General features: G+C 33.9%; 1 protein-coding gene across 17 annotated transcripts in view; it reads left to right on the top strand.

Moving 5' to 3' along the window:
• MYO9A (myosin IXA) overlaps positions 1 to 20,632 on the top strand; it is a 278,567-nt gene that overhangs the window by 137,759 nt on the left and 120,176 nt on the right. For 16 of the 17 annotated variants that reach the window (XM_058541992.1, XM_058541989.1, XM_058541982.1 and 13 more), the window contains one exon: positions 8,688 to 8,807. The exons of the other annotated variant lie outside the window; for it this stretch is intronic. In XM_058541992.1, coding sequence (XP_058397975.1) covers positions 8,688 to 8,807 — 120 coding nt within the window. The remainder of the gene's footprint in view (positions 1 to 8,687; positions 8,808 to 20,632) is intronic. 17 annotated transcript variants of the gene reach the window in all.

Raw genomic sequence — 20,632 nt, 5'->3', positions numbered from 1 at the left:
CTCCCTGATGCAGTAGATAACAGCTGGGCAAAAACTAACCAAAATGCTGGGAAAAGCTGGGGAATGAGGTCTCCATAATGGCTTTGAAAAGTTCCCACATATTCATGGGAATCTAGATAGCCATGCACATGCATAAGGCTGTGTACATGCCCAGGGCTATATGCATACTCAGGAAAGACCTGCGAAGATCCTGATCTTTTACCTCTGGGTAACTGCCAGGCTCTGTGCAAGCAGAAAGTGAAGGACAAGGCAGAGTTGCAAACTGCCTAGCTGAGTGTTGAAGGTGTGCCCCAACACACATACAGTGACCCTTGACAAAGACTGGGAGATTTATTGGTTTCAGGCATGTAAAGATATCTGCCTCCAATCATTAGCTGACCACTAAGCTAGCTGAGCAGAGATTTCCATGGTCACGTGTGACAAAGAATACAAACTTTACAGATTTAGTTCAGGAAAGTCCTAAACAAATAACAACAACTACAAGAAACAGCCACAACAGCAAAATCCAGGGAGAAGGGAGAATCTGATTCCTAGAGTTGCCATGTTATATTATTTAAAATGTCTGGTGTTCTACACAAAATTATGAGATATGCAAAGAATATGACCCATACATGGGAAAAAAGAAATCAAAAGAAACTATCCCTGAGGAAAGCCAGACATTGAACTTACTAGACAAAGTCTTTAAGCTATTTTAAATATGTTCTAAGACCTAAGGGCAAACATATCTGAAGAACTAAAGGAAAGTATGAGAACAGTGTCTCACCAAGTAGAGAATATCAGTTTTACATACATATATAAATTTTGAAGTGGGGAAAAAAAGTACAATAATTGAAACAAAAAATTCACTAGAAAAATTCAACAGCAGATTTGAACAGGCAGAATCCAGAATCCATGAGCTTGAAGACAGATCAGTTGAGATTAACTTGTCTAAAGAACAGAAAGAAAAAAGAATGAAGAAAAATGAGCAGAGCTTCTAGACCTGTGGGACACCACAAAGCATACCAACTTCTGGGAGTCCAAAAAGGAGAGAAAGGGGCAGAAAAGAATATTTGAAGAAATAATGGCCCCAAACTCCTCAAATTTGATGAGAAAATTAATCTACACATCCGAGAAACTCAACAAACTACAAGGAGGGTAAATTCAGAGAGATCCAAACTTAGGTATATCATAATTAAACTATCCAGAGATAAAGAGAGAATATTGAAAGCAGCAAGAAAGAAGTGATTCATCACGTACAGAGTATCCTCAGATTAACAGTTGATTCATCATCAGAAACCATTGAGGCTAGAGGGGAGTGGCTTGATGTATTTGAAGTGATGAAAGAAAAGGACTGACCATCAAGAATTCTATATTCAGCAAAAACCTGTTCTTCAAAATGAGGGTGAAATTAAGAAATTCCCGGATAAACAAATCCTGAGCAACTGTTGCTAGCAGATCTGCCCCGCAAGAAATAGCAAAGGAAGTTCTTCTAGCCGAAATGAAAGGTCACTAGACAGTAACTTGAAAGCATATGAAATTATAAAGAGCACCATTAAAGGCAACTATAGAGTTAAATATATTTAAGATAGTATCAGTGTATTTTTTACATTTTGTAACTTTTTTTTCCCTCCAATCTAATTTAACAGGCAACTATACAAGGCAATAATTATAAATCTGTGTTGATGGGCATGCCATTTTAAAGATGTAATTTGTATGACAACAGCATAAAAGAGGAGGAAGGGAATGGAGCTATATAGGAGGAAAGTTTATATACTATTGAAATTAAGTTGTTTTTAATCCAGACTAGATTGTTATAAATTGAGATGCTAATTATAATTCCCTTGGCATCTGTTAACAAATAACTAAAAAGTAATTTAGTAAAAGAAATGACAAAAATGTTACAATAGTATACTAGAAAGTATCTGTTTAATACAAAAGAAGACAGTAATGAAAGAATAGAGGAACAGAATAATATTTCTAAAGGCATATGTGGAAGCTCAACACACTTCTTCTTCTTCTTCTTTTTTATTTTTTTTGTGAGGAAGATAAGCCCTGAGCTAACATTTGTGCTAATCCTCCTCTTTTTGCTGAGGAAGACCGGCTCTGAGCTAACATCTATTGCCAATCCTCCTCCCATGTTTTTTTTCCCCCCCAAAGCCCCAGTAGATAGTTGTATGTCATAGTTGCACATCTTTGTAGTTGCTGTATGTGGGATGTGGCCTCAGCATGGCCGGAGAAGCGGTGCATTGGTGCATGCCCGGGATCCAAACCCTGGCCGCCAGTAGCGGAGCATGGGCACTTAACCGCTAAGCCACGGGGCCAGCCCCTAAACACACTTCTTAATAACCAATGGATCAAAGAATAAATCACAAGAGAAATTAGAAAATAGTTTGAGATGAGTGGAGGAAAATATGCACCAAAATTTATGGGATACAGCTAAAACAATGCTTAGAGGGAAATTTATAATTTCAAATATCTCTGTTAAAAAAGAAGAAAGAGCTCAAATAATCTAATGCTCTATCTTAAGATTCTAGAAAAAATGAGCAAACTAAACCCAAAGCCAAGAGTAGTAAGGACATAATAAAGAGGGGACATGAAAAAAATAAAATACAAAATAGAAAATAATAAAGAAAACAAAACCAAAAGTTGGTTCTTTGAAGAGATAAACAAAATTGAAGAATCTTAAGACCTCGACTGACCAAGAAAAAGAGAGACAAGACTCAAATGACTAATTTTGAGAATTACCAAACTGATGGAAATAAAAAGGATTATAATACTATGAACAGTTGTATAGCAACAAATTAGAACCTAGTTGAAATGGACAAATTCCCAGAAAGATGCAAACACCCAGACTGACTCCAGAAGAAATAGAAAATCTGAATAGGTCTGAAACATGAAAAGAGATTGTATTAGTAACAAAAAAAATCTTCCCACAAAGCAAAGCCAATGAAGAGTGAATTCACTGATGAATTCTGTCAAGTACTTAAGAAGGATTTACGTCAATGCTTTATAAACTCTTCCAAAAAATAGAAGATAAGAGAATATTTTAATTCTCATTAAAACCACAAACCAATATCCCTCAACAAAATCCTAGCAAACTGAATCCAGCAATATGTAAAAAGTATTATATACCATGGTATAGTGGAATTTACCTGGGAATGCAAAGTTGGTTCAACTTACAAAAATCAAATCAATGTAATAGAATGTTAATAGAATAAAAGACAAAAATCACATCATCACCTCAATAGACACAGAAAAAGCCATGACAAAAGCCATCACCTTTTCATGTTTTTTGTTGTTAAAACACCAAACAAATTAGGAGTAGAAAGGGACTTCCTCAGCCTGAAGTCCCCATAGATTTCATAGGGGATCTATGAAAAACCCAAAGCTTACATCATACTTAATGGTGAATGACTGAATGCCTTTCCGAAACAAGACGAAGAGATCTGATTTCACCTCTTCTATTCAGCATTTTCCTGGGGGTTCTGGTAAGAGCAATTAAGCAAGAAAAAGAAATAAAAGACATTCGGATTGGAGAGGAAGAAACCGTTTTGGTTGCAGGTGACATATTGTATATAGAATATCCTATGGAATCCACAAAAAAACCTATTAGAGCTAATAAATGAAGTCATCAGGGTTGGAGGACACAAGATCAATATGCAAAATCAGTTGTATGTCTACACACTAACAATGAACAACCTGAAAACGAAATTAACTTGGTGCTCTTCTAATCAGAGCACCAACAAATATACAATACTTATTAATAAATTTAGCAAAAGAATTGTGAGACTTGTTCATTGAAAACTGCAAAATGTTGAAAAAAACTTAAAGGATACCTAAATAAATGGAAAGATATCATATGTTCGTGCGTTGGAAGGCTTAATATAGTTAAGATGGCGATTCTTGATCTACAGATTCAACATAATCCCTGTCAAAACCTCAGCTACCTTTATGCAGAAGTTGACAAGCTAATCCTAAAATTGATATGTAAATAGATCCAGAAATGCAAGAAGAACAAAGTTGGAGGATTCACACTTTCCAATTTGGATTAGGCAGTGGATTCTTTGTTATGTCACCTTAAGCATAAGCAACCAAAGAAAAAATGGATAAATTATACTTCAAAATTAAAAACTTTTGTGCCTTAAAGGACACTATTAAGAAAGTGAAATGACAACCCACAGAATGATAGAAAATATTTGTAAATCGTATATCTGATAAAGAGCTGGTATCTAGAATATATACAGAACTCCTACTCAATAATAAAAAACTAATAACCTGGGCTGGCCTGGTGTTGTAGTGGTTAAGTGCACACCCTCTGCTTCGGTGGCCCCGGGTACATGGGTTGGGATCCCGGCACAGACCTACACACTGCTCTTCAAGCCATGCTGCGGTGGCGTTCCCACATACAAAATAAAGGAAGATGGGCACAGATGTTAGCTCAGGGCTAATCTTCCTTAGAAAAAAGAGGAAGATTGGCAACACTTGTTAGCTAAGGGTCAATCTTCCTCACCAAACAAAACAAAACAAAACAAAAAACTAATAATTAAAACAATTAAAAAATTGTTAACAATTAAAAATTGCTAATGATTAAAAAATGGGCAAAGGATCTGAAAAGACGTTTATCCGGAGAAGATATGCAGATCGTCAATAAACACATGAAAACATGCTCAACATTGTCATCAGGGAAATGCAAATCAAAGCCACAGTGAAGTTCTACTTCTTGTCTGCTAGGATGGCTGTAATAACAAATATTGGTAAGGATGTGGAGAAATCGGAATCCTCATATGCTACTGGTGGAAATGTAAAATGGTGCAGCCACTTTGTAAAACAGCCTGGTAGAGTTACATTTTACCCAGCAATTCCACTCTTAGTTGGATACCCAAAAGAATTGAAAACAGGTGTTCAAACAGAAACTTGTACATGATGTTCTTAGCAACGTTATTCATAATAACCAAAAGGTAGAAACAATCCAAATGTCCATCAGCTGATGAATGGATAAACCAAGTGTGGTAATCCATACAATGGAATGTTATTCTGCCATATGAAGGAATGAGGTACTAGTTCATGCTACAACATGGATGAACCTTGAAAGCATTTTGCTAAAGTGAAGGAAGTCAGATACAAGAGGCCACATATTGTATGATTCCATTTATATGAAATGTCTAGAATAGGCAAATCTATAGAGATAGAAAGTAGATTAGTGTTTGCTTAGGGCTGCAGTGGGCAGGCTGGGAGATTATGCGGGGAGTGATAGTTAAAGAGTATAGAGTTTCTCTTTGGTATGATGAAGATATTCTAAAATTGATTGTGATGATAGTTAAATAGCTTTGGGAATTATACTAAAAAACCATTGAATTTTCACTTTAAATAGGTGAATTGTATGCTATGTGAGTTATATTTCAATGAAGCTATTATACACAGAAACACAGAGAAAGAATGTCCATAGTGGCTTTATTCATAATAGCCCCCAATTGGAAACACCCAAATGTCCATCAGTGGAAGAATGAATAACCAATTTGTAATACACTCCAACCATGGAACATTATTCAGCAATAAAAAGGAACAAACTATTGATTCTCATAATGAATGAGTCACAAAAAATATTGAGCAAAAAAGCCAAACATGAAAGAATACATACTATATGATTTTTTATTTTGTTTAAGAACAGGTGAAGTAATATATAGTGATAGAAATCATAACTTGATTGCCTCTAGGAGGGGCAAGGGTAGTATTGACAGGAAGAGGATAAAACACCTTGCTGATGGAAATGTTCTGTATCTTGATTGAGGATGTAAACATTTGTTTAAGCTCATCAAACTGTATACTTGATATCGGTGGATTTTACTGTGTGTGAAATATACCTTTAAAAAATAGCCCTAAGGCTTGGGAGCTGACATTACAGAAACTGTTATAGGATCAGAGACATGGCTTCAGGTTTGAATGATACAGTGGAGCTGGGATTGAGCTCCTGTTATATAGTATAGGAGCTTCAAAGAGCTTGAACTTTTCTGTCCCTGAAAAGATAACTGGAAAATTCTGTTTGTTGGCTCTGACTAGAGAAACAAAAACCTTAGCAATCTGTGTTAGGTTTTAGATAAGGTTTTTTTAAAAAAAAGTTACCTTTAAAAAAAATCAGTGCCCCATGTCTTCACCATGCATAGATATAGGGTCTGAATTTACGCTATGTGTTTGGTGCATAATCTCAAGCTAAGAAATTATCAAAACTAGACCAGCAGGAACTAGCATAAGCAAACATTAAATAAACCTCTTTTAAGAGTTTATGACTCTTATTACTTGGTCAAGCTGATGTCAGCCAGGTTTTCCACTGTAAAATTAATAAGTATGTTGCATTTAATAATAGTAAATAACAAATAAGTATTTTATAGGGTTAAAAAAAGAGTTTATGAGACTCCTGGGGCCGGCCCCGTGGCTTAGCGGTTAAGCACGCGCGCTCCGCTGCTGGCGGCCCAGGTTCGGATCCCGAGCGCGCACTGACGCACCGCTCCTCCGGCCATGCTGAGGCCGCGTCCCACATACAGCAACTAGAAAGATGTGCAACTATGACATACAACTATCTACTGGGGCTTTGGGGGAAAAATAAATAAATAAATAAAATTATTAAAAAAAAAAAAAAAAAAGAGTTTATGAGACTCCTTAGAAAATAACCCCCACTGAAAATGTACTTATAAACCATCCTAGGAAAAGAGACCGCCTTGACAGAGGGTTGGTACACACAACACACAAGAGAAATATCACTTTCAGGTTTGGAAGTAGTATTACAGTCTGTAAAATAATGTTTAAAATAGTTAACGAGGCATAGAAAGCAGAGTGAAAGAACAGAAGTTTAAAAAAAACTAAGGTATGAGGTGAGACACAAAACAGTCACAGATACAAAATTACCCATATCCAAATGACATTGCCACAATTTATTATATAAAATAGAAAATAGAGTACAGTGGCTGTAGTAATGTTGAGTGATTTCTTAAAACTACCTAATAATTTAGTATATTTAATATTCTGAACTTTTATATAAAAGTTTAATACTATACTCTTCTTAAATTATTTCTGACTAGCAGATTATCAAGTTAGCTATTGAAGGGCCTGAAAGTCCAGTGATAACTTTTTAAAGTTACAATTTGGATAGAGTATGAGAAGAACTCAACATGTATTTTTTTCTCAAATGGTCCCCCTCAGCTGATATCCAGCCACCCCCACAATTAACCAAGTGCAAGCTAGTCTGAGCCTAAGTATTCTTCCTCCAAGGAGCCCATCAAGGGGGGGATTATTGATAATAATGAGAATAGAATATTTTTACTGAGGTATCTTTTGACTAAGAAACAATGGGTAACTTGGTAATACTTGTCTCTTTTTGCAACAATGAATGTTTGCAACTATGGACTCTCCATATTGGATAAATGAGATAGTGTTTTATTAGCTTACTTTTTTATTATTGGATATGAAAAAAAATTTTCAAATCCATATTAAAAACAAGCCTGCTTGTTATATGTATATTATTATCTGGTGTTATGGTATCGTAAGATACCATCTCCTTAGCTAAAATGTAGGTGCCTATTCTGTGGATATAGAAATCCAGTTTAAGGAATTATACTTAGACTAAACCATGCTCTGCAAATCTCTTTGAATTACTCTGCCTCTGTTTAACTTTTAAAATGATTCTGCCTTGAGAACTATTCATAGATAGTATCTGATTCCTAATTATAAGTAAATATGCACTAATGGAACTTTAGTTCGTTGTTCATGTGTTGCTTAATTTGCCTTGATCTATCATTCAGCTATTCACTTTTGTTTTTTAAAGGTAAACCTACATAAATTTGAACTTGATGTCCTAACTAATTAACATCCTTTATTGTCCTACAGATGTTCTCTAGGTAAATGATACCCAACTCTCCCCAAATCTGGAAAACCTGTATTCTCTTTTAAATTCATTTAATGATAATATTTATGTTACTGAAACTTCCACCCTTGTTAATTGCTCAAGTGACTCACTGTTTCAGTATCACTAATCTGGGGCTTTGGTCCTTACTTGAACGTGCTCTCTTCCCTTTCCCACCAGTAGTTGATTGTCTCATTTTACTAAGAAGTGGTGGTGAAGTATAGATTTTCCAGCTTTGTTTTCAGATATATAAATACAGAAACGCTGCTGGGTTTTCCTGCTCTATGCTTTTCTTCTGCTCTTTCAACATTGACACACTTGTTGGAATTCTTACAAGTGTGGTTAATTGCAAGATTTGTGAAAGAATTGTTTAACTTTTGGTAAATTGTTTTGGGTATATTTCTCTTTGGGGTTCCATCAGTGTTCCTTGCATTGTTGCCAACTATATTCTAATTATATTTCAGACCTGATAAAAATGAGTCTACTGAAAAAAATTGACTAAACCGTACAAATTGTTTTTGAAATTTCCCTAGTATTTTAAATTAGAAATTTTTATTATGGTATTAACTCACAACACTTTGAGTACTGAAAAGAATACTTTGAATACCTAACAAGGACCTTTATTTTTTCCTGTTTATTTTTGGTAATTTCCCTAAGTTAATTGGAAAAATCATTCACATTTAACCCGTTACTTGGTACATTTTTATATACTCTTAAGATAGTTGGCAGCATTGTCCTTGATTCTCTGTTGGTTTGGGCTTATATAATGTCTTTTTCTTTTCTCCATTTTTTTGTTTTTCTTTTGCTTCCTAAGGACATGATGATACAGCGCCATGTGCAATTTTGAAAAGTATGGATAGTTTTAGCTTTCTCCAACACCCAGTCCACCAGAGGAGCTTAGAGATTCTGCAGAGGTGCAAGGAAGAGAAGTACAGTAAGGCTGCAAATCCTGATAAACTCTGTGTCATCGTGTAACCATTTGGAAATGGAAACCAGGAGCATTCTACACCAGGGTGGGACATAAATTGCATAGGCAATGTAACCTCCATAATCCTTTGACCAGTCAGTCTCAGGATACTTTCATTGATACTTGAGTTCTTTGTCTTGAAAAACTTGATAGACCTGTTCTTTTAACTTGGATGACTATTTACCTCTGATCCTTGAGTTGTTAATTATACTTGGTTACAGACTCTGAATTGGTTTCCATTTTTCTCTTTAAGGTAGCCAAGTGTTGGGTAAAAATGGATAATGATTTTTTTTCCCTGCTGATTTTTTAAAAAAAGCTTTATTGAACTCTAGTTGAAGTAAAATAAACTGCATGCAAAAGCATACAGTTTGGTAAATTTTGACAGATATATACACCTGTGAAATTATCACCATAATCAAGATAATTAACATATTCAACACTGCCAAAAGTTTCCTCTGCCCCTTTCTAATTCTGGCTGATTTTTATGCTTGTTTATGCTTGAATTTCAACATCAGCAGTGGTGCTTTTGTGTATCATTGGTAAATCCACTTAGTTTGATTGCAGTCCTCCTACCATACTCTCCTGTGTCTGGTTTAGAGCAAAGCCACCACATTAATGTTTTGGCTTAAGAAAGAGTGACAAAATCATAGTGGATGTTCTTTTTTTTTTTTTTAAATAAAATCGGTGTAAAAAGATGCCCTTGGTCTCCATTTCCTCCTTTTCTATTTGTTATATACTCATTCTGCGTGAAAATGGGTTCTTTTGCCTGTTGCAGGATTACAGTTATTTGGCTACTGCTATAGTGAGAATAAACGGATCCTTCAGAATTCTCAAAGCCTAACTCAGCAATTTGCATATAATGGACCTAAATTACTTACAGTCTGTTCTGTTCTGAGCTTTTTACAAATCACCACAGTTTTACTTTGCTAATTTCACAGTTCTGTGATTGAAAGTTTACTATCCAATTATGAGTGAAAGGAGAATATAAGTAGAATTCCTAAAAGCAAATGTTGTGGTTCTTTCTTTAGTTCTTCTTACTTTTGCTGTCTTGGTATAAGAAAATGTGTACTGCATTTTGAAAAATATTTTCTCATTTTAGAAAGAACAAAGGTAAGCATTTCCTTTAAAAAAAACATTCTTAAGTGTTACTCTTAATTATTGCTATTGTTTCTAAAAGGTATACAACAAGTCCTCATTCCAGTTATCCATCTTCCTTTTCTAAATCTTTTAATCCATGGGACATTATTTTAAACTGTCTATAAATCTTTTTTGGGAGCTTAAATTAGTTCTTTTTAACATTTAAATAGCTGGCAAGTGGTTTATTTGCTTTGTTGATTTTCGTTTTCTCAGCCTGACAACTCTAGGCCTGATTGTATTCCAGCTTAGTATATATGGGTCCAGAATAGGAAGGCACCAATTTCAGCTTAGGCTGCATGAGGAAATTGTACGTTTACCTGTGTTCACATACAAATTTATGTCTATATTTGTGGAAGTTGGAGCTTTTCCATTATTTTAGGTAGTTCATTCCATTTTCCATTATACCAATAATTAAAATTTTATGTAAAATTATAAATTCAAGTTTAGGAGATTGTTTTTAAAAAACCAGGACACTACCAGGTAATGGTGAATTGGTGAGGTGAATGCGTCCTCCTACAGGTAACCATAATAAAACCTGGAAAAAATTTAAAAACAGCAGACTATTTGAAAGCAGTGGAAAAAGACCAAAAATGACCAAAAAGAAGCAGAAACCAGAGGAAAGTTTATTCTTTAAAGTAAGTAAAGTAGTAGGTAAGAATTTGTGAATTTTTGACTTTTTGTACAAGGTACTCCCCAACTTCCACAGCTCTAGAGACAGAAAACCACAACTATACTGGCTTAAGGTGTCAGAGGACAAAGTTGAGGACTGGCAAAGCAGCTTGGAATTTAGGAGGACGATCCTGGAACTGAAAGAGTTGCCAAAGGGCTAAAACCCAAAGTTAGAGTATGAATTCTGCCAGCCATACCTGGGTAACTGCTGTGAGTATGCAGGGAAGACTATAGGAGCCCTATCTAAAAAGCAGTGCAAACCAAATAGGACATAACCTTTGAAAGACACACTGCAGTTGGTGAGATTTGCAAGTTTGCTGCTTTTTTGACTGTGGGCTTTTTGTATTTGTACATAGCTCCCGTCGGGGCGAAAGCCGAATTGTTACTGCCTTAGTTGGAATCCCGTAAGTACAGGAGAGAGAGAAAAAGGCAGAAAAATATTTGAAGAAACAGTGGCTGAAAACTTCCATGTTTGGTTAAAAAAAACTGCCTTAAAGATCCAAGAAGATCAGTGACCTCCAAATAGAACAAATACAGAAGAAAACCACAACTGGGCCCATTATAGGCAAACTGCTAAATGCCAAAGATAACAGAGAAAATCTTGAAAGCAGCCAAGAGAAAATATGGCATGTTGAGATACAAAGGACTAATGATATGATTAACACCTGACTTCTTAAAAGCAATGGAGGCTGAAAGATATCCAAAAATCATAATTAAAATCTTCCCCCAAGACACAAACAACTTTCAGGCAAAATTTCTGTATTTGTAGTTTGGGACCAGATAAGTTAACTATCTGGTAGAAGAAAAATCAAGTCTTCTGAAGAACTTAACAAAATCCAGTGTTGCTACACTGTATTATCCACAATGTCAGTTAGCAAAAGCATCCTTCAGAAATGAAGCTGAAATAAAGATGTTTGCAGATAAACAGAATCAGAGAATTTGTCACTGTAATATGTATTCTATGAGAAATGATAATGGAAATTTTTTAGGCTAAAGGGAAATGACACTAGATGATAACTTGGATGTATGGTAAGGGTTGGTAAACTTTTTCCTCAAAGGCCCAGATAGTAAATATTTTAGGCTTTGTAGGTCATACGGTCTTTGTTGAAACAACTCAGTTCTGCTGTGAAAGGAGCCATAGACTGCATAAATAAATGAGCATGGCTATGTTTCAATAAAACTTCACTATGGACACTGAAATTTAAATTTCATATAATTTTCACATGCCACAAAAGTATTCTTCCATTGATTTTTTTCCTCAACCATTTAAAAATGTAAAAACCATTCTTAGCTCGCAGGCCATACAAAAATACACAGTGGGTTTGATTTGGCCCGTGGATTCTAGTTTGCTGATCCATGAATTATTGGAAGGAATAAAGAAACCAGAAATAATAAATATGTATAAAAATAAATGACTATACATATTTTCTTTCCTTCTCTTAATCTTTTAACAAGATACACGACTATTTAATGTAAAAATTATGACATTGTTTTGGTGGTTTAAAACGTGTCCACAAATTCTTTGATACTCCTCCCTTCAAAAGGCGTGTGCTATACTTAGTGACTTGTTTCTCACAAATGAAATGTGGCAGAAGTGACAGTGTGTGACCTTCAAGATTAAGACATAAAAGGTATTGTGGCTCTTCCTCCTCCTGTTCATTTCTGGTGCTTCCATCTTCTCTCTGCAGCGACTATTCTCTGAGATTTGGCAGGGAGGACATTAGAGAAGTGGGGAGAAATTGGGGTTCTTGGGAACATGAGCTGCATCCCCACTTCCACAAAGGTCAGGAGCCCTGGAAAGGAGAAGGAATAAGATGGTAGGAAGAAAACAGAGAGTTCAAATAGAATAATCTCACTTCTATTTGAACTCTTACTTTTGACCTTTAGTCTAGTCTCTGGACAATGGAGGTTGTGATGTTCATGAACAAGATCAAGGATCAGCACTTGTCAGAGAAGGGCTGTGGGCTTGATACACCTCACTCCACTCACCTTACTGACAGTGCCTGTCTTAATGTCCCTGACCTCAGGCATCAGTATGGTCACACAAATGATTGAAAATTTAGAGTATGTTGTCTGACCAAAATGGAATTAAAATAGAAATCAGTAACAGAAAGATATCTGAGAAATCCTCAAATATTTAGAAAATAAACAACATATATAAATAACTCACGAGTAAAGAAAAATTCATAATGGCAACTTGAAAGTATTTTGATCTGAATGATAGTGGAAACATAACACATTGCAACTTGTGTAATGCAACTAAAGAAGTGCTTAGAAGAAACTCATAGCTTTAAATCTGTATGTTTGGAAAAAAATAAGGTGAGAAATCAATGATCTAAACTTTTACCCTATGAAGCTACAGCAAGAAGAGCATATTAGACCCAAAATAAGTAGAAGGAAGTAAATAATAAAGTTAAGAGCTAAAATCGGTGAATAGAAAGCAGACCAACAGTTGAGAAAATCTGTGGAAATCAAAAGCTGATTTTTCAAAAAGAGCAATGAAATTGATAAAGCTTGAGCCCAGCACTGTCCAATAGAACTTTCTGTGAAGATGGAAATGTTCTCCAAGTATGCTGTTCAAAATTGTAGCCATTAGCCACATGTGAATGTTAAGCACTGAAATTTTTGAAAAATTCAAAAACTGAAGTTTTAATTCAATCAAATTAAATTTGAATAGCCTAGTGGCTGCTGTATTAGACAGTGAAGTTCTAGCCATTCTGTTTGATCAAGAAATATGAGAGAAGACACAAATGCTATTATCTGGAATGAAGAGTGGACACAGTTACATGTGGTACAGACATCAAAAGGTTGAGGAGAGGTTATGAACATTTATGCCAATACATTTGACAACTTAGATGAAATGGACAAATTCCTTAAATGTCAACAAATTATCAAAATTGACCCAAGGAAGAATGGAAAATCTGATTAGTCCTATATCAACAATATTGGATTCATAAGTAAAATCTTCCCACACACGAACACAGAAAAGTCCAGGCCCGGATAGCTTCAATAGTGAATTTTATTTAAGAAACGTTTAAGCAAGGAATAATACTAGTTCTCTCTTAACTCTTTCAGAAAATAGAGGAGCAAGGAACACTATAAAAATCATATCACGAGGCCAGTACTATTATTCTAATACCAAAACCTGACAAAAACATCACAAGAAATCTATAGACCAACATACTTCACAATGATAGAGGTAAAAATCCTTAACAAAATAAGAGTAAACTGAAATTCAGCAATATGTTAAAGGATAATACATGAAGACCAAGTGGAATTTATCCCAGGAATGAAAGGTTGATTTGATAATAGAAAATCTATCAATATAACTCATTATATTAACAATTAAAAAAAGAAAAACCATATGATCATCTCAGTAGAAGGATAAAAAGAGTTTGTCGTAATTCTACACTTAGTCTTCTTTAAAAACTTTTAGTAGCCTAGGAATAGAAAACAACTTTCTCAACTTTATAATTGAGATTTCTGCTTTTGCCACTCAGGTTTCATATTGTACAAAAGGTCATAGTACAATATGGCAACAAAAAGAAATAAAAGGTACATGGAAACATGATCCTCCATATAGAAAGTGATAAGGAGTTTAAAAAATGCTCTTTGATCTAAAAAATGAATTTAACAGTCTTACAGGATACCAGGTAAATACACGAAATTAAATTGTAATATTCTAGCCATGAACACTCGGAAAATGAAATTTATAAATGCCTTTTATACATCTGTTGCAGCCAGCCTCCTAGATATTCCTCTGGTATTCACAACTTTATGTAGTCTCCTCCCATGTTTTACCAGTGTTGGCAGAAGTGATAGTATGTCACTTCTAAAGTTAAGTTATAAAAGACAACAGTTTCCATCTTAGGTAATTTCTTGCTTGCTAACTCTCTCTCAGATTCACTGTCTCTGGGAGAAGCAAGCTGCCATTTGTGAGTAGCCCTATTGAGAATCCCATGGAAGCCTCTAGTCAACAGGCAGTGAGGAACTGAGGCTTGCCGTCAACTTCATAAGTGACTTTAGAAGCAGATCCTTCAGTTCCATTCCAGTTTTGAGATGACTGCATCCTTGACTGACAGCTTGAATACAACCTCTTGAGAGACCCAGTCAGAACCTGTTCAGCAACTCTTGAAACCTGTTCCTCTAGAAACTCTGTGATAGGATAACTGTTTGTTGTTTTAAAGTGCTGGGTTTTGGAACAATTTAATATGCAATAGATAATAACATAACATACCAAAACATGAAATACTTAAGAGATAAATTTAACAAAATATTTGTTAGACCTGTATACAACTGAGAGAAATTGAAAAATGCCTAAATAAATGAAGAGAAATACATGTTTTTGTATTTCTGAGATGTCAGTTCTTCCCCCAATTGGATCTGTAAATTGAATGCAATCCCAATGAATGTCACAGCAGATTTTTTTTGGTAGAAATTCACAAGCTTACAACTAAAATTTATACAGAAATGTAGTTTACCTAGAATGACCAAAACAATTTTGAAAAAGAACAATAAAGCTGGAGAACTTAGACTGTATGATTTCAAAACTAAAATAATCATGGCATTATTCTCTTAGTGTAAGGTTCACGAGATCAGTAGAGAAACAAATAAAGAATCTAAGAATAGATCTACACATATACGGTCAATTGATTTTCCACAAAGTAACTGAGACAATTTAGTGGGGTAAAGTATAGTCTTAAATGATGGCACTGGAATAACTGGATTATCCATATGTTACAAGACAACTTCGACCCTTACCTTACATTATACATAAAAATTAACTTAAAATGGGTCATACAGCTCTTTGTAAAGAGTCAAACTATTAAATTTGTAGAAGAAAACAATTTGTAGAGAAATTTGTAGAGAAAAAATCTTTGCAATCTTGGGACAGGCAAAGATTTCTTAGATGGAACATAAGAACATGAACTATAAAAGGAAAAAAAATGATAAATTGGAGTTCACCAAAATTGGAAACTTCTGTTTTTAAAAAGATATTCCTTTGTGTGTGTGTGTGTGTGTGTGTGTGTGTGTGTGAGGAAGATCGGCCCTGAGCTAACATCTGCCAATCCTCCTCTTTTTGCTGAGGAAGACTGGCCCTGGGCTAACATCCATGCCCATCTTCCTCTACTTTATATGGGACGCCACCACAGCATGGCTTGACAAGCGGTGTGGAAAATAGTTTGTCAGTTTTTTATAAAGGTGAGCATATACTTTACATATGTTCCATTAATTCCATTCCCAAATATTTACCTGAGAGAAATGAAAACATGTTTTCACACACAGGCTTTTATAGATCGATCTCTAAAATATATATCAAACATTAAAAAATGGTATAGGATCACAATTCCTGTTTGAAAATGGTAGACAGAAACAAATGCAGGAGATTCTAGTATGTATTTTGGTGAAGACTGCAGGGAAGGCAGAGAAGTATGCTTCTCTTGAATTGATAGAATATGGATATTTATCAAGTTTAGGAAATCAATATGAGTAAATAAACATGAATGTGTGCTTTACAGACAACCACAATAATAACAAAAATAGAATCTTTATCTTTTAAAGTAGCATGAGAAGCCTTTATCTATCAAATGAGAAAACTAAGGGAAAAAATGAGCTTAAGGAGTGAAATAAATGGAAAGTATAAAATAAGATACAAGAAACAGGTACTACTATTTAAAATTAATAAAAATAGATTTACCTCACCAATTAAAATATCAAAATGTATTTTTCAAACAGTTTAATTATTAAATGATGTCTGTAGGATTCTTAAATTAAAACGATGAAAATGAAAGGATGCACAAAGATGTACCAGATGAAAGATGAACAATAGTGATAAATAAAGCTAGATAGTAATCTGAACAGATCTTCACCTATAGAACTTAGAAAAAGACTTAGGTGAGAAAGACAGAAGCTGAACTCACTAGAAAGTTTTGAGATCTGGTAAAGAAATTGGTAAATACATGTATAAATCTAAATAAGCAATTAATTTCTAAAACTTAGTAATGCCTAATTTGCTTGATTAATGGGAAGAAAACAAGGTGAATATAATTACATCTGTGATGGGAAGGGGACGACTAGAATCAAAGCATTTGAAAGTTCTTGTATTCTTTACAAAAAGAGAAGAGAATTAGTTTAGTTTAGAATTCATGAACATCTTAAAAACTCTAGGATAATCAAGGAGGAGAGTATATATAGCTTCCAAAACAAAGGAAAGAAATTGAATATAAAGAAAATATTCAGTAGGAGTCTGAATAAAAGTGCACAATAATTAGGGTAGAATACAAAGCATTAAATGAGAAGGCCGAAAAGAATTTCCAGATGTATCAATAATACCAATAAATTAAAATGAACCAAACTAAACAGTTAAAGAACAGATTATACGATTGGGAAAAATAAAATTCATCTGTAAGATGTTTATAAGAGACAAGCCTTAAAACATATGAATACAAAAAGATTAAAAATAAAATAGTGGAATAAAATTGTCAGAAAATTTATTCTTGCTCTCTTGTACATTTTCCCACCTCATTTAGGCAACTCCTGTTACAATTTCTGTTACTATAAATTAGTTTTGCCTTTTCTAAAAAATTTACAGAAATGGAATCATATAGTATGTATTCTTTTGTGTTCTGATTCTATTATACAACATAATGATATACATATCATCTATGTTGTTCTTTTATCGTTAATTTGTAGCTGAGTTGTATTCCATGGTATATATGTATGTATAACTATGTATACAATTTTGTGTTTGTCATTCATTTTTTGATAAATATGAGGGTAGTGTACTGTTTTGAGCTATTATGAGGAGTCCTGCTGTAAACATTCTTGTTCAAGTGATTTTGTGTACGTATATTTTGATTCCTCGGGTAAAACTTATGAGTGGAGTTACTGTGTCATAAAATAGACATGTGTTTAACATCATTAGGAACTATCAAACTTTTGGCACTTTAAAGATGTTCTTCCATTTTCTTTTGTCCTACACTATCTGTGATGATAAACTCAGATGTCATCCTTTTGTCATTCTTTCGTATCTAATGTACCTTTTTTCCTCTGGCTGCTTGAACGTTCTCTCTCTAAATTTTTTGGTTTTCAGCAATTTGGCTGTGATGTCCCTAGATATGATTTATATTTATCCTGTTTGGGATTTGCTGCCCCCTTTGGACCTTTGCTTCATTGTTTTTCATCAAATTTAGGAAATTTTTGGCCAATATTTTTTCAAAATTTTTTTCTGCTGCAATTTCTCTTTTCTTTCTGAGACCTCAATTACATGTTCTTAGAATATTTGATATTGTCTCTCAAATTCCTCCTACTCTGTTCATTTTTGTTCTAGTTTTGTTCTTTCTGTTCTACAGATTGGATAATTTTTATTTATCTGATTTCAAGTTTATTATGCCATTTCAAGTCTCCTCTTAAACCCGTAGGATAAATTTTTCATTTCAGAAAATTTCAGTTTTCAGTTTCAGAATATCCATTTGGTTCTTTTTTATAGCTTCCATTTCTCTGCTGAGATTTTCTGTTAACTCAAAAGACTACCTTCTACTTTGTCGTTGAACATGTGATAGCTATTTTAAAGTCCTTTTATGCTAATTCCATCAAGTGGGCGATGTAGGGATCTGATGCTGTTGGAATGGGATCAGGAAGAGAGGTGCACAGGACTTCATTTTCTACTCTGACTGATCAGTTGCAGTGTTCAGTATATTATTCCTTTTGCCTTTTTAATGTTTAAAATATTTAATAGTTGATATTAAAAAATCATTACACAGACGGAACTGAGGAAGTCAAATAATATGCATGAAAGAACCACCCTAAAAGAAAACACTCTATTGTGTTTGCAGGGGAGATACTCCAAGAGAGAGAAGAAAATTCCCTGTGAGCACTTTACAGTACAGAAGAATTAAGAACATGAATCCAATAAATCAATAGCACAAATTTAAGACTATAAAAATATCAGAATGATATTGAAAATAGATATTGAGCTATTAAAAACAAGCAGAGGAATAAAGCAACATCTGTGTGAGCTCATGAGATAGAGGAAACAGCTGAAAATTGAATTACTAATATTGAGGAAAGGTTTGAGATGATTATGTTTCAATAGGCAGAAGAAAAGAATGGATATGGAGGATAGAAAATGGTAATTTGTCATAGGGATAATTGATGTCCATGACTTAGGAACTGAATTAATAAAACGAAAACAGTTTTTATGTGGGTATAGATATGTGTCTTCACTTCTTTAGGGTGTATAATTAGGAGTGGAATTGCTGGGTCATATGGTACCTCTGTGTTTAATTTTTTGATGAACTGCTAGACTGTTTTTCAAAGTGACTGTCATTTCACATTCAGCAATATATGAAAGGTTCCAATTTTTCCATGTCGTTGCCAACATTTATTATCTGTATTTTTGATTATAACCATCCTAGTGGTGGTATCTCATAATTTTGACTTTCATTTCTCTGACTAATGATGTTGAGCATCTTCTCATGTGCTTCTTTGCTATTTGCATGTCTTCTTTGGAAAAATATCTATTCACAGTCTTCGTTCATTTTTAAATTGGGTTGTCTTTTTATTATTCAGTTGCAAGAGTTTTTTTTTATAGTCTGGAATTCAAGTTCCTTACCAGATATTTGATTTGGAAACATTTTCTATCATTCTGTAGGTTGCCTTTTCGCTTTCTTGGTACAGTGTCCTTTGAAGCACAAAAGTTTTAAATTTCGATGATGTCCAGTTTATCCGTTTTTTTCTTTGCTTATGCTTTTGGTATCCTATCTAAGTAACCATTGCCTAATCTAATGTCAGGAAGATTAACTCCTATGTTTTCTTTTAAGAGTTCTATAGTTTTAGCACTTATATTTTGGTCTTTGACCCAGCTTCATTCTATTGCATGTGGATATCTGGTTTTTCCAGCACCATTTGTTGAAAAGATTATTTTCCCATTGAATTGTCTTGGCGCCTTTGTCAAAATTCAAATAATCATAAATGTAAAGGTTTGTTTCTGTACTCTCAGTTCCTTTCCATTGTTCTATTTGTGTATCATTGGTCTATTTGTCTGTCTTTATATTGGTACCATACTGTCTCAGTTTACTGTATCTTTGTAGTAAGTTTTGAATTTAGGAAGTGTAAGTCCTCCAACCGTGTTTTTCTTTTTCAACATTATTTGGCTATTCTGGGTTGCTTGCATTTCCACATTAATTTTAGGATCAGCATATTCATTTCTGCAGAAAAAGGCAGCTGGAATTTTAATAGATATTGCATTGATCTGTAGATTAATTTGGGGAGCATTGCCATCTTAACAATATTGTTTTCCACTTCATGAGCATGGATGGCATTCCATTTATTTAAGTTTTCTTTAATTTCTTTTAATGGTGTTTTGTAGTTTTTAGTTTAGACGTTTTATAATTTTTGTTAAATTTATTCCTTTATATTATTTTGATGTTATTATTAATTAAATTGTTTTTTAAATTTCATTTTCTGATTGTTTATTGCTATTGTATAGAAATACAATTGATTTTTGAATATTGATCTTATATTTTGTAATTTTGCTGAACTCATTTATTAGTCTTAATAGTTTTTTGTGTGTTGCTTAGGATTTTCTACATATGAGATTATCATCTCACATAGAGATACTTTTACTTCTTCCTTTCCAATATATCTTATGTATATTAAATGTCTTTGCGTGTGTGTGTGTGTGTGTATGTTATGAAAATTGATAGCTTTATGCTTATAGAGCTTAATGTTTATCATATAATTTGAAGAAAATTATAACTTAAAAAATGTTGGTAATCCTTAAAGGAAACAATTTATCGTCTTTGATTCTCAGTGTCTTTATATGTAAGATTAATTGATCTCTAAAATCTGTGGTCCATGTCAGCAATATATTTATTACTGAAAAATGATGCAAAGAAATCATTAGGAATTTTTTGAATATGAGAAATGAGCTTGTACCCTTCTAGACCTTCAGCCCAGTTACCCTTTTATTTTCTGATAATGTT

Source organism: Diceros bicornis, chromosome 5, assembly GCF_020826845.1.
Source record: "Diceros bicornis minor isolate mBicDic1 chromosome 5, mDicBic1.mat.cur, whole genome shotgun sequence".
Taxonomy (NCBI): Eukaryota; Metazoa; Chordata; class Mammalia; order Perissodactyla; family Rhinocerotidae; genus Diceros; species Diceros bicornis.
This window is presented reverse-complemented; position numbering and strand designations above follow the sequence as displayed.